The sequence below is a fragment of the Ceratotherium simum genome, chromosome 17 (genome assembly GCF_057802395.1).
Source record: "Ceratotherium simum simum isolate JZ-2026a chromosome 17, ASM5780239v1, whole genome shotgun sequence".
NCBI lineage: Eukaryota > Metazoa > Chordata > Mammalia > Perissodactyla > Rhinocerotidae > Ceratotherium > Ceratotherium simum.
The window spans coordinates 32,755,001-32,770,204 of record NC_141916.1 but is presented as its reverse complement, the minus strand read 5'-3'; the positions used below and the strand labels follow the sequence as shown (position 1 = coordinate 32,770,204).

Below are 15,204 nucleotides of genomic sequence, written 5' to 3'. Positions count from 1 at the left end.
AACTGAAGCCAAAAACAGAGCACCAAATAGTCTCCTACACTCATAGGAAAAATCAGGCAGCTTCTCTAGGCAGGACATGGAGTGCTAACCCCGTGTCCTTTGCTGACAGAGCCCTAAAGCATCACCACCAGATCACTGTCCCCGGAGGTCATGATGGAGATTGTGTCAGCACCAAAATTAACTACCAGCAGATCATACCGTGAAGAAAAAAAGCTTTAGACAGGCCTGATACTTTAATATACAGCCCCTCTTTAATCCCTTTTAATGTCATCTGATAAAAAAGATGAGAAAAATCCAACAAGAGACAAAGTAAAAATGGTCCAAAAGAGATTAACATGAGAATTAGAGAATTCCTATTACAAATCTCATCTTTCATTTTACTCCGAGTCCCTATCAAAAAGTACAATTTAAATCAATGAAAGCAGTTTAGACTAATATTCGTGTAAGGGGCTTTTAGTAAATACTAGGATGTTTATAACTCTCTTATAGCAAGAGAGAGGAGAGATTGAAAGAGAAAGAGGGGGGACAAGGATGAGAGAAAAGGAGATCAGAGAGAAAAATTATATTTTTCTGCCTACTTCCTTATGAGCTGCTCTTTCATTTCATTATATATGGGCTTACCTAAAGGTGAACTATACTCCCTTTCTGAATGCTGTAATCTTGGAAACCAAATTATAAATTTTGGTGGAAATGTATAAAATAAGAAAAAAAAAATAGTTGCCTCAGGCTCTTACTCATTGTATACTATATATTTCTGTGATGGACTTTAGCATTTAGCCTTCCGGCTCAGGGGCCCCTTAGTTCTTACTCCTTAATTCTTGGCTACAGCTTACAAAGATCAGTCAACTGAGGTTCAGATAAATGAAATGCTTTACAGCCAACTGAAATATCCTAAAATTTTATCTAGAATTTTCAAAATCAAGTGATATGCCTGATAAATAATTTCTTAAATGTTTATTGCACATTGAAATTGTGAAACTTAAGGGACCTTTCCTATCTAACTGTGCTCAAGGCATGGTTCTGTGTGAGTGAAATCAAGAATTTTATGGACTGAATAACATTTCCCTTCATATCCTCCAATGTTTACCAAACTAGAAAAAATAGTAAAAGTGTATATGATGGTATTCAAATATGACATATACATGGTATGCTAGGTATGAATTTAATGAGATTCAGATTGTAAGTTCCCAGGAGGCATGAACCAACATTATCTTTCTGTGATCGATGTTTAATATTGAATTTATGGACACACCAAATCCAAGCTCTTCAACCACAAGGGTTGGCAGAAGGACCTCTGAGTTTTTTAGCATCGACAAGAGACTTATTTTCCAGGTATAGTGTTACGTATGTCCTTTCCCATTTATAAACACAGTTCCACGGTACTGCTCTTTCAGTGATCATGCTTCTCCTCCGGTGACAGATGTGATCCAGTCCCCGTAGGCAGAAATTATGGAGAAGACCGTTGGTGCGGAGGGGTGGCAGTTACTGCTGCTCCAGCTAACAATACCCATGAGCTTGTACCGCCCGTCCTGGGTGCACTGCAGTGGTCCTCCAGAATCTCCCTGCAACCAGCAAAAAGAGCAGTTCTCCTGGCTGCGTGATTCATGGTTGATCATGCTAACCCCAACTGCAGAGGATGATCAGACAGGGCATGACTCTCTCTCTCATCTCTGATTTCTGCTCACAACAGCATAGGGAACTAGGGCCACTCAGGTAGTTGGCTGATGTTACAGATCTCTGAATCAGATCAAAATCTATATTTTTAAGGAGAGGCTGAAAGCTACATTTAGCATAAATTCATTTAATGCTGACAATACACTGTGCCATGCAGAAAGTTTCACGTATCTACTAAATATAAATGATGGTTTTGAGTTAGATGAAAACATCTTTATATTTTCAGTGCTACTAGAAGTAGGTACTTTGAGCTTCCTAATTCAGCTATGATGTCAAACCATAAGAAATCACTCTTTTGTAGGTCAAAAACAGTTGAATATCATCAATTTCACATAGTTCAACCAAGCAAATGAACGAGTAATTCCTTTTGAGGACTGAGTCCACTTCAAATATCAAATTAGCAATCACATTGCATCAATTTAGCAATGTACTTATTCTTCTCACTTTTAATTTTAAAACTAGCATATGTTTATACCTCTTTATGGTCAGCAGACACCCATTCATGAGACACACTGAGAAGAAACCTCCTGCACTCATCAACACAGTCCTTGAATTACCATGCATGAGGATGATCCTGCAGCCCCTCCACATACATTGGCGTTTTTAATATCCAGTCCCCAGTAACTTTGACAAGATGTACTACTGATCAGTGGTACCTCTCCCTGTTGCACAGTTTTAGGAAATTCATCTTCTAATAGAAAAAGAATAAAAACACAAACAACCTAGGCAAATGCTTTTAAAGGATAAAATAAAAATAGCCGCACGTATAAACAGACTCCAAGGGTTAAATCTCACCTGTTCTCTCTCAGCACTGTAATGATACTATTAGGTGATTTGTAAAAAACTAATATTAAAAAGCTACTTCTGGGCCGGCTCCATGGCTTGGCAGTTAAGCCCTTACGCTCTGCTGCTGGCGGCCCAGGTTCAGTCCCGGGCGCTTACCGACTCACTGCTTCTCTGGCCATGCTGAGGCCACGTCCCACATACAGCAACTAGAAGGACGTGCAGCTATGGCATGCAGCTATCTGCTGGGGCTTTGGGGGAAAAAAATAAATAAAATTAAAAAAAAGCTACTTCTGGGGCCATCCAGGTTGCACAGTGGTTAAGTGCATGCGCTCTGCTGCAGTGGCCCAGGGTTCACAGGTTCGGATCCCAGGTGCACACCGACGCACTGCTTGTCAAGCCATGCTGTGGCGGCGTCCCATATAAAGTGGAGGAAGATGGGCATGGATGTTAGCCCAGGGCAAGTCTTCCTGAGAGAAAATAAATAAAAAGAGGAAGATTGGCATCAGATGTTAGCTTGGGGCTGATCTTCCTCACCAAAAAAAAAATAAAAAATAAAAAAATAAAAAGCCACTTCTCCACAGTGGCTTATACAACAGAAACAACAAAAAACATTTCATGTGGGTTCTTTTGTCTTTAGTACAGTTCTAAGAAGATAGAAAAATAATATCACTTTATAGAAGGAAAAAGATAAAGCTTACACTCAAATCAGTTGTTGTAAAGCAAACAATATAATCCATGTTTTACATGTTAAGTCTATACTTTATTCCATTGGTTTCATGGTACCCTCATTCTTTTGACTTTTGCTGAAGAGACATCACCTTTAGGTGCTAACACTGTCTGGAGGCTGACAAATTGAAACTGCATTCTGATTTACTCTTTGGTTTATTGGATATATGTAACTTGTTAACTCAGTTGTAGAACACAGTGGAAGTGAGACCAGAGTCATGGGTTTGATCTTTGTATGGATTCTTTCCACTTCATCTTTTTACCCATTTACCATTTATACCAGCCTATCATTTCAGAAAAATGCCTCACATCTTTGGGAATAGGCTCAGATTTTCAAGTATGGGTTTTCACAGTAGCAGCATCTATAGTGTTGTGAAAACAACAGTGCAACTGGGGAGTAATTACATATAAATGAGACAGAAATATTTATTAGGTAATAAAATCACTAGATATTCTCCAACACAAGTTTTTACAAGTATCAATGAACTAGTATTTATGAATCTGATGGCCTAAAATCCAAGCAGTCACCTTTATTTTTTTTTTTTTTTTTTAAAGTGTCTTTTTTTTTTTTTTTTAAAGATTTTATTTATTTTATTTTTCCCCCCAAAGCCCCAGTGGATAGTTGTGTGTCGTAGCTGCACATCCTTCTAGTTGCTGTATGTGGGACTCGGCCTCAGGATGAACGGAGAAGTGGTGCCTCGATGCGCACCCGGGATCCGAACCCGGGCCACCAGCATCGCAGCGCGCGCACTTAACCACCAAGCCACAGGGCCGGCCCCAAGCAGTCACCTTTAGATCTATTATGAAAAAGACTTTTTCCACTATCATTCCCAGTAAAAATACAGAAAAATTGAAAATAAGTAAACAGTATACTTGGACTTCACATATATTTGTTTGGATCCTAATCTTGCAAGAGGTAGTGAATATACTCATGATGTGGTTCAGTTATTCCCCATCCAGCAGTCAAACATTTGGAAAGTAAATTTATTTTATCATCTTTCCCTGGCAAACAGATTGGAGATACAAATTCTCCTAATTAAAAGGATGAAAAAGAAAAAGGCAAATATCATTTAGTCCATAGGACTGATATTAACATTGTCTCTATTGTTTGCTCTTCAGTGATGGCTCTAGAAATATCTACTTTGACCTGACAGTACCCTTTTTAACCCTGTGATTGAATAAATAAGTCTTCCAGAAGATCCCATCTATTTATTACTCAGAAGGTGTCATCCCAATGTACATGTTACCACTTTGCTCTAGCTATTTCCATATTCTCCTAGGACAATAGAAATATATGCCCTACACTGAGATGTGGGGCTCCTGATTTCTCATCCATAATCATTTTTAAAAATGCATCTGCCTTTTTGCCCATGTGCCTTCAGGATATCACCTTGTTGAATTTGAGATGGTACTGGAGAAGAATATAATTATCTTCTTTCTTCAACGATATTAAATGAGAAATGGGGAAAACCACATTTGTAGCAATTTAAACTTTTTAAGTATTTTTATATCTAATTCTATCTTCACGGGTATATTATAAAATATATTAATACATTATACATCTAAACATTCATATTTTTCCTTATCACCAGAATTTGTATATATATAAATATTGCAGGTTTATGTGTGTCTGTGTATATACACTACACACACACACACACACACACACACACACACACACACACTGAATGCAGTGCTCCTGTGTTTTCCCATGCTGTTTCACTTCATTTGTATCCAGATTTTTACATACTTAAGTGCTTCGGCATATCTGCTATGCCAGACCATTTATTTCAAAGATTTGTTATTTTTACTGCTATCTCTTAATAAAATCACATAAAACTCTTTATAACTTGTCTATTCTTTTCCTACTCATCTCTCTACACATGTACCAACTGGTTCCAAATCTTATGTTATGTTGCTTTCACAGATAATCATTGCTCTATCATATCATTTCCTGCCAGACTTTTTTGAGCTAAAACATTTCCCCCTACCAACATATTTTTTTAATTGGCCATTTTTCTTATTCTGATTTTCTTCACTTACTAGATTATGGTCATATCATTCATATCATTGCATATAGATCTGCCACATCATTCTTTTGAATAGCACACAGTATTCAGATAATGAATGTACTATAATTTATTAATCGCATTGGTGAACATTTAGACTAATTTTTTTTCTTTTATAAGATGCATCAAGCATCCCAGATCACACATCTGTGCATTTATGCCAGTATTCCTGGAAAATAGAACTGCTAGACCACAAGGCACACTTTAGAAATTGACAGTTATTGCCAAATTGCCTCATTTTTGGGGTAAAAAAAGGATGGATTGACTTGCACTCTACCCAGCTGTGTTTATAATTTAGAAGTATGTCAAGAATCTTGAAAACAGTTTTGCCCTTAAGCCAGCAAATCTACTTGGGGGAAATTTATCTTAAGGCAATTCTAGACCTAGAAAAATGTATACACATGGATAGTCAATCCAGCATTATTTAAATAAAAAAAAAGAAACAACCTATTTTTATAAGAATTACAGAAAGGCTACCATGTAGCTATTAAAATTATATTTTAAAAGAATCTTTAATAATATGAATCAATGCTGATAATGATAAGAGAAAAGGCAGGATAAAATAAAACTTATAATAGGTATAACAATTATTTAAATACAAACACACAGAGAAGTACAGAAAAGACAAAAAAGAAATAGGCCCAAATGTTCACATGATGGTCATGGGGAAGTGGTGGGGATGAACATCATAGGTGGAAAATTTACTGTCTGTAATGGGATAAAGGACATTTCTCACTCTTACCACTGAAAAGAAATGAATAGGTACAGATATAGACAAGCTACTAAATACTTAGGGGGAAGAGGATCTGAAAGTTTCATTGTTGTTGACATCATGTAGTGTTAAGTGGAAAGCAAGGTCCTTGGAGAAGAGGAGAAGGAATAAAGGATGGGGGTAAGTACAGAAGGGATGAAAAGAAGGGGAAATGTTTGTAATGACTGTTGTGGAAGAAAGAAACACGCAGACATGCACACAAGGATTGCTGAGTGGTACTGAAAATGGAAACCACAAGTTTTTAAGGGCATCAAACCTCACCACTGGTCTTTTTCTAGAGCAGTAGTTCTCAACCCTGGCTGCACATTAAAATTTCCAGGGGAAGTTTATCAAATCCTGATCTAGATTCAGGAAAATCCAGGATACAAGATCAACATACAGAAGTCAATTGCATTTCATGTAGAATTAGAAATTAAAAACAATACTATTTGCAATCACTCCAAAGAAAATGCATTACTTAAGTATGCGTACACTTAGCAAAACATATACAGGATCTGTAAGCTGAAAATTACAAAATTCTGGTGAAAGAAATCAAAGAAGACCTAAATAAGTAGAGAGACGTTGTGTTCATGGATTAAAAGATTCAACATAGTAAAGATGTCAATTCTCCCCAAATCGATCTATAGGTTTAATGCAATTCCTAATCAAAATCACAGCAGTGTTGTTGTAGACAGAGACAAGCTTATTTTAAAATTTAAAGGTCCGGTGGCATAGTGGTTAAATTCGCATGCTTTGCTTTGGCAGCCAATGGTTTGCGGGTTCATATCCCGGGCATGAGGAGGATGGGCACAGATGTTAGCTCAGAGGCCATCTTCCTCAGCAAAAAGAGGAGGATTGGCAACAGATGTTAGCTCAGGGCTAACCTTCTGCACAAAAAAAAAAAAAATCATATGGAAAGGCACAGGCCTTCAAATTGCTAAAACAGTCTTGAAAAAGAATACATCGGGAGGAATCTCATTCTGATATAAACCATAATATAGAGCTACAGTAATCAAGACAATGTGGTATTGGAGAAGGGATAGCCATAAGATCAACAGAATAGAGATCCCAGAAACAGACCCATGCAAATATGCTCAGTTGGTTTTTGGCAAAGGCACAAAAGCAATTCAAAGGAGGAAAGACAGCCTTTTCAACAGAAGTTTTTGGCAGAATTGGACATCCTTAGAGGGAAAAAAAAAGAACCTTGACCCAAAGCTTAAAGCTTATACAAAAATTAACTGAAAATGGATCATGAAGTTAAATGTAAAACATAAAACGTTTAGAAAAATAATAGGAAAAAGTCCTCAGCATCTATGGCTAGGTGAAGAGTTCTTAGACTTGACACCAAAAGCATAATCCATAAAAGGAAAATGGAGAAATTAGACTTCATCAAAATTAAAATCTTCACTTTGTGAAAGACCCTGTTGAGAGGATGAAAGACAAGCTACAGAATGGGAGAAAAATATTTGCAGTCCACCTATCTGATAGAGGACTAGTATCAAGAATCTTTCAAGAATTCTTAAACTCTACAATAAGAAAAACAATTCAATCAGAAAATAGGCAAAAGAGATGAAGAGACATTTCACATAAAAAATGGCAAATAGGCACATGAAGAGAGGTTCAATATTATTAGCCATTAGGGAGATGCAAACTAAAATTACAAGATATCACTACACTACACACCTATCAGATTGGCCAAAAAATAAAAAATAAAATAATAGTGACAACAGCAAATGCTGGTCAGGATGCAGAGAAACCAGATCACTCATACATTGCTGGTAGAATGTAAAATGGTACAACAACTCTGGAAAAACAGTTTGGCAGTTTCTTATAAAACTAAACATGCAACTACAAGATGACCTAGCAATTGACTCTTGAATATTTACCCCACAGGAATGAAAACTCATTTCTGTTCAATTTTGTTTACACACAAACCTTTACACAAATGTTCATGGGAGCTATATTTGTAACATCCAAAAGCTGGAAACAACCCAGATGTTCTTCAGCAGACAAATGGTTAAAGAAACTGTCTATGAATGGTTAAACATCCATACCATGGAATACTACTCAGCAGTTAAAATGAGTGAACCTCTGATGTACACAATGATATGAATAAATGTCCAGGCTGTTATGCTGTGTGAAAAAAAGTCAATGCCAAAAGTTTACATGCCATATGATTCCATTTATACAACACTTGAAATGACAAAATTATAGAAATAGAGAACAGACTAGCGGTTGACAGAGGTCTGGGGGGAAGGTGGAGTGGGGAGGAGGAAGATGAGTGTTGCTGTAAAAGGGCAACAGTACAGATCCTTGTGGTGATAGAAATGTTCTGTATCTTGACTGTATTAATGTCAATATCCTGCACAATGTTACCATTGGTGAAAACTGGGGAAAAGTACATTGGTGTCTCTGTATTATTTCCTACAATCACATGTGAGTCTACAATTAACTCAACATAAAAAGTTTAACTAAAAATAAATTTAAAAAGGAGGATAAGGAGAAAAAAAATACTGATGTCATTTTTCCACTCCTGAGATGGTGATTAATTGGTCCAAAATGCCTTCTGGACTACAGTTTTTTGTTTTAAAAGCAACTCATGGAATTATAATGCACAGCCAAGGTTAAGAAACATTGTTCTGGATGCTCTCACTGACTCAGTTATAAAAGCACAAAAAGCAAACTTTTGATTTGCTGGGAGGGGGGGTTGCAGGATGGATGCATTGTAAAGACATCAAAATGGAGATGAGGCTATTGGCAGAGGAACAGTTGAAGAATGCAGAAACTCAGGAGAGAGTCGGAGTAAAGCAGGAAAACTGGCGGAGAGCCCTGTGATTCTGTGGAAAGGTGTGGGTGTGAATGGGGGGGCTATCTACAGGCATTCTTTGAAATCTTCTCTAGACCTCCATCAATTAAAAACACACACAAGCAAAATGTTTATGCAGGTACTTCAGCTTTTAGAGAAAGTATCTTAGAGTATAAGAAAGTTCTGAAATAATTATTTAACTTTGAAAGTACATACAGTAGTTCTAAGCAAGATGGAAGATAACTGTACAGCAGAGGTTCCAAATATGGAAAAAAAAGTTATCCATACTGACCTAGTTCAACGGGTTTTTCCAGATGCAACAAGGAGAGATCCTCATTAGGAGGAAATGGTGTGAAGCCGGGGTGAGCGTACACAGCTTTCACTGGCAGCAAATCACTATTCCTCATGTTCGAGAGGTAACTTCTTCCTATTACCAGGTTGTCTGTGACAGTACTTGTCATAAGAAAAGGGAGTGGAGAAACAAATACCACTTTTAATGAAGCCATAATTTTTCAAAATTACTAGAAATATATTTAACATTTCTAATCAACATTAAAATCTTTATTATCTTGAATTCTTAGAAAATGGGGATTTCTCATTAATTCAACCCTTCAGAAAAATTTTAAAGTATCTACTGTCTTGCCTTTGTAACATCAAACAAAATGATTTAGTATTTCTTTGATGATTAAAATTCATGATACCTCAAGGTAATGATTCTACGTGTTATTATAATCATAGTATTATACATTATATGATTATATGATGTACTTACATAAGTCATTGAAAGCTATTCTGAAAGTTATAGTTACTCCCTAATATGTTTCTCAAAGAAATGTCTAGGGATCACATGCATTAAATCTGGCATGTGCATTAAAAATGCAGAATCCCAGACAGAACTCATCAAATCAAAATTCAGAATTAAGATTCTAAGATTCCATTTATAGCAAACTTCCCAGGTAATTCTGAGCACATGAAAGTCTGAAAACTGCCTCAATTAGGATGCCTTCTTTTGATCCATCTATATCAAAAGTAAGAGTTGGGGGATGGTAAAGAAAATTAGTTTTTGATTTTTTGAAGGTTCCTGCTCACCAAGTTATTTGAGCAAATACTTTTATTATAAAACCATTTTAGAGACACTGAAAATATTATATCTACTCCTTCAGCTATGGGACATGGTGTGATGGTGTCAACAGTCTCATGACTTCTGGGAGACTAACATTAAAAACATCAAGCAAAGACTGCTCTGAGGAAGGAGTTATCAGATATCTCCATATCACACCGAGACCAAGATTTGGATGAAATGAAAGAAAAAATGTTTCTTTTAAAAGACATTCATTAAAATTCTTTAAAACTTTCGATACCTATCTTGGGAGTGGGTATGATGATAAGACAGTCGGTAGAGGAGAGCAAGGAGGAAATGAATCCACATTTGAGTAATCCTTGCACTCTAGGCATGGTGTTAAGAGACTGATGCAAAAATGTTAAGACAATACTATCTCCATTTTATAGATGAGAAAAGAAGGGGGAGTACTGTCAGTTACTTATTAAACATCTAAAAGCAGGAAGCAGCTTTTAAAATTAAAAGCTATTAATAGTAAGTGTGTTAGTGAAGCAGTTTCATCAACATAATGTGTTCATTTGCAAGATGGACTGTATCAGTGGGAGCTTAATGCTTAATGTTTCTTGTGATGTGGGGAGAGCAGAGGGAACACACCCCTGTGGGCCCTCTGACAGCTCCAGTGCCCCCTGCACCACACAGGCACACACCCAAAGTTACAGTGTGCCGCTGTCAGGACCCACTGTTTCGCAATCAGAGCCCCTCCGCAGAAATGTCGTCCTTGGTGCTGCAGGCTGACGAGCCAGGGCAGGTGCGGCATGGCCACCAACCACCCTAGGCTCCCCAAGCTTGGCTGGCAGCACATTTGTGTTTCTCTCAGACCTTTCTACTAGAAATGGGTCAACAACTGGAATTCCACATCTGTCTTGGGTTGGCAGTCTTCCTGTATTGTTTTCTACTGTTATCCCTTAGAAAAGTAACAACAAAACATTAGATAGAAATACTTAAGAAAGTCTATTAAAATCTCAGAATGGAGGTGTTTATTTCTTTTCTAGGTTCAAAACTAGGATTCTTAGCAAAAGATGAGACATCTTTTCTTCCATTGCTTTAAAATAAGCAAAAAATCAATAAAGCTAACTAAAGGATTAATTTACATATGTTTAGACAAATAAGAACATAAATTACTTTTTAAAAAATAAATATTTCACTCAATCATGAAATGACTAGACAATTGTTCTTGCTGTGGTATTATTTGTGTTATCCCAGTATAACATATCTAGACATATCAAAATACTTTATACTACACGTATTCAAGATACAATGTATATATAAAGAAAAAGCATAAAGAAAATTTCTAGCAATGTGTTTACTCCATTCTCAGATTTAAAAAGGAATCCACTAGGAAACAAAAACAAGAGATTTATTTCCTTAAATATGAAGAAAATTAAGCTTCTCTATAGCCATATAATTTGGGAATTATAAAATATGCTCATTTGTTCAATTCTCTACTTGAGATTTCTTTTTTATATCAGAAATCTATTTTTAAAAAAGGTTTCTAGCACAGTGGATTTGTGTTCTTTTATCCAATACTTATATTAAAACTGATTTCTACTTTTTCTTCAGATATGTATAAAATATGGATTCCCTCCTTTTAAATACATATACCAAAAAATATGCAAACTTCAAAATTAAGACTCTCCTAGATCTTAGAAAACCCACAAAAGGTAATTATTCAAACATATTTTTAGTACATTAAGGTTTACTGCATTACTGTGTATTTTTGCTGCATTTGTAATCCACATTATATGTGGTAAGTCTTAGACTTTTGAGCTGTTTGTATGCATGTATAACAGCAACACTTTATTAGTATTCAATTTACTTAAAAAAAGAAATGAGGCAGCATAAGTATTTTTACTATGAGATGGAAGGGTCAATTTAGAGATGTAGAGATGGAAAGATAAAAGCAATGGTGAGAGAAGAAGAGTCAATTAGGTGAACATCCCTTAGACAATTAACAGTCACACCTAACGATGTGGTTCATTGGTCTATGGCTCAAAGCAAGGACTCTTCAGAGAGCCCCTTCACTCCCGCATCTTAAGAAAGACAAAGTGACATCAAAAAGAACTTTGCATTCCATGTTGATTATTAGAATTCTTCCTAGAATTACACTCCAATCAAGAGAATCTCCTAATAACAGACTCATTAGGTTTTTTAATCTTAAACACAACTAATGAAATTCTGGCTTAAAAGTAGATTCGATAAGTAGAAAAATCATTACATATGTTTCTATTTTATGCAGGGAAGCCAGTATGTGTTCAGTTAAAATATTCTTTTTGGGGGGATCTTTATGGGGGTAAGGGGGTGGTTACTTAATAAAAGAGGTGCGGTAACAGAGACTGGAAACATGCTGAACTCTATCTTTGTTTTTAGCCTGAATGTCCCCACTGGGTTTTTGTTTTTTATTTTTGTGAGGAAGATGGGCCCTGAGCTAACATCTGCCAATCCTCCTCTTGGTTTTTGCTGAGGAAGACTGGCCCTGGGCTAACATCCATGCCCATCTTCCTCCACTTTATATGGGACGCCGCCACAGCATGGCTTGCCAAGCGGTGCGTCGGTGCGCCAGGGATCTGAACCAGCTCTCCCTGGGCCACCGCAGTGGAGCTTGTGCACTTCACCGCTTGTGCCACTGGGCCAGCCCCTACACTGGGTTTTTAAAATAGCAACTGACTGATTTTTATAGTTATGATTATTTCTTAAATAATAATAACACACATACACATATAGACAGAGACACACAGACAGACACACACCCCGATTAACTTTATTACCTCACATGATCCATCTGAATTACCAAAGTCTTATGCCTTAAGGAATGGTTTGAGGTGAAGTTATCCTGTTTTCAGTATTAGAGCAGGGTGACCACCAGTGACCCTTAAACCAGCAGTCCCAGCTTCTACTCTAAGGCATATGTGGTGGTACCTGCTTTAATAAATATTTTTAAACAATTACTTACCATTGATAGGCAGTTGGGTCCCAATATTGCTTCCTTGTGATTGCTTCTGAATCATATCTTCCAAAATAAGTTTAAAACCTCTTTCTACCACAGACTCATCAGTCTTAAAATTCACAGTAAGGTAAGCACCATTGGATATCAAGACAAATTCTTTCTTGGAGCCACATAAATGAGCTGCAATGTGAGATTCACTCAATTATTAAAATACTCCTTTTATGCAATAACATAGGTAAAACAGGACAAAGAGGGGACGTTAAATTCCAAACTGTTAATATTGACAAAGAAATAATTATCAATAATGTAAGATCGAGATTTGTGGGATAGAATTCGTGATTTGATTGCAGCAATGGAAGGGTATAGATTTTAAAAGATCAAAGGGAAAAGAATGAGCTAGCAATTGATAAGAAAATACTACACAGAAGAGGAAGATGGCGGCGTAAGCAGACTCTGAACTCACCTCCTCCCGTGGACACAGCCAATTTACAACTACTCGTGGAAAAATTACCCCTGAGACAGAATTGAAAACTGGATAAGAGGAACTCCTGCAACAACGGACAATCCTAACTGAGGTGGAAGAGGCAGAGACTCCCTTCTGGAGAGGAAAAACGCCGCCTTCACAAGCCGCCAGCTTCACGGCCGCCGGGAGCAGCTCACAGGTACGCAGCCTCCCTGGAGGCGCGGGGCCCTGAGCCGGGGAGCGCCCCCGCTGTGGGCATTTTGTGGACCCAGCACAATCGACACCAGTGGCATAATATCTGACTGTGCCTGCTACTAAAGCATTGGGGAGCACCCCCAGAAAACCCGGTTCACAAAGAAACTAAAACTGGCTCTTAAAGGGCCCGGCGCAAACTCACCCGTTCCAGAAAGCATCCTAAAATCACCAGAAAGAAAGGTGCACAGTGCTGTGGTGAAAAGAGACTCACCTAATAGGCTCTGAGTGCATCTCGGTGAGAGGTGAGACCTCTCCAGGGACTGGGACATTGGCGGTGGCCATTGTTGTGGCCTGGTGTGGGCGTGCTGACACAGACGCCATTGGAGTTCTCCCTGAGGCCTGCTAGCCCAGGGTCTGCCCCACCCGCTAGAGCACCGATTTAATCCAGCTCAGCCAGGGCAGGCAGCCCACACTAGAGACTGGCCCCACCCAACAACAAGCCCTCAGGCAACTTGTGGGCCTGCATAGATTGGTGACTGGATTCTCTGCAACCTGGCAACTGAGCCGAATTTAGCGGGGCAGGGTGTTCACAAGGAGTGGGTGGAGACATCGGTCTTAGCAACATCTTTTCAAACACCACGTCTGACCGGGCAAGAAAAACAATAGAAAAAATAAACAAATGGGACTACATCAAACTAAAAAGCTTCTGCACAGCAAAGGAAACCATCAACAAAACGAAAAGACAACCTAACAATTGGGAGAAGATATTTGCAAACCATACATCTGATAAGGGCTTAATCTCCAAAATATGTAAAGAACTCATGCATCTCAACAACATAAAAACTACCAACCCAATTAAAAAATGGGCAAAAGACCTGAACAGACATTTCTCCAAAGAAGATATACAGATGGCCAAAAGAGACATGAAAAGATGTTCAAAATCACTATCAGGGAAACGCAAATCAAAACTACAATGAGATATCACCTCACGCCTGTCAGAATGGCTATAATTAACAAGACAGGAAACAACATGAGTTGGAGAGGATGTGGAGAGAAGGGAACTCTCATACACTGCTGGTGGGAGTGGAAACTGGTGCAGCCACTATGGAAGACAGTATGGAGATTCCTCAAAAAATCAAGGATAGAACTACCATATGATCCAGCTATTCCACTGTTGGGTATTTATCCAAAGAACTTGAAAACAACAATTTGTAAAGGTACATGCACCCCTGTGTTCATTGCAGCGTTATTCACAATAGCCAGGACTTGGAAGCAACCTAAGTGCCCATCAAGGGACGAATGGATAAAGAAGATGTGGTATATATACACAATGGAATACTACTCAGCCATAAGAAACGATGAAATCCAGCCATTTGTGACAACATGGATGGACACTGAGGGTATTATGCAAAGTGAAATAAGTCAGAGGAAGAAGGTCAAATACCATATGATTTCCTTCATTAAGTAGTAGATAATAACAACAATAAACAAATACATAGGGACAAAGATTGGATTGGTGGTTACCAGAGGGGAAGGGGGGAGGGAGGAGGGTGAAAGGGATAATTCGGTACATGTGTGTGGTGATGGGTTGTAATTAGTATTTTGGTCATGAATATGATGTAATCTATGCAGAAATAGAAGTATAATGCTGTACACTTGAAATTTTTACA

The 15,204-nt window shown here is 37.8% G+C and overlaps 1 protein-coding gene across 1 annotated transcript in view; it reads right to left on the bottom strand.

The window, feature by feature from the left end:
* Positions 1–1,620: 1,620 nt before the first annotated feature.
* The window catches only part of OVCH1 (ovochymase 1), a 77,239-nt gene continuing 63,655 nt past the window's right edge, over positions 1,621–15,204 (bottom strand). Inside the window, 5 exon segments of the mRNA XM_087441911.1 lie at positions 1,621–2,365; positions 9,105–9,265; positions 10,580–10,678; positions 10,680–10,836; positions 12,883–13,056. Coding sequence (XP_087298037.1) covers positions 2,211–2,365; positions 9,105–9,265; positions 10,580–10,678; positions 10,680–10,836; positions 12,883–13,056 — 746 coding nt within the window. The 3' untranslated portion in view covers positions 1,621–2,210.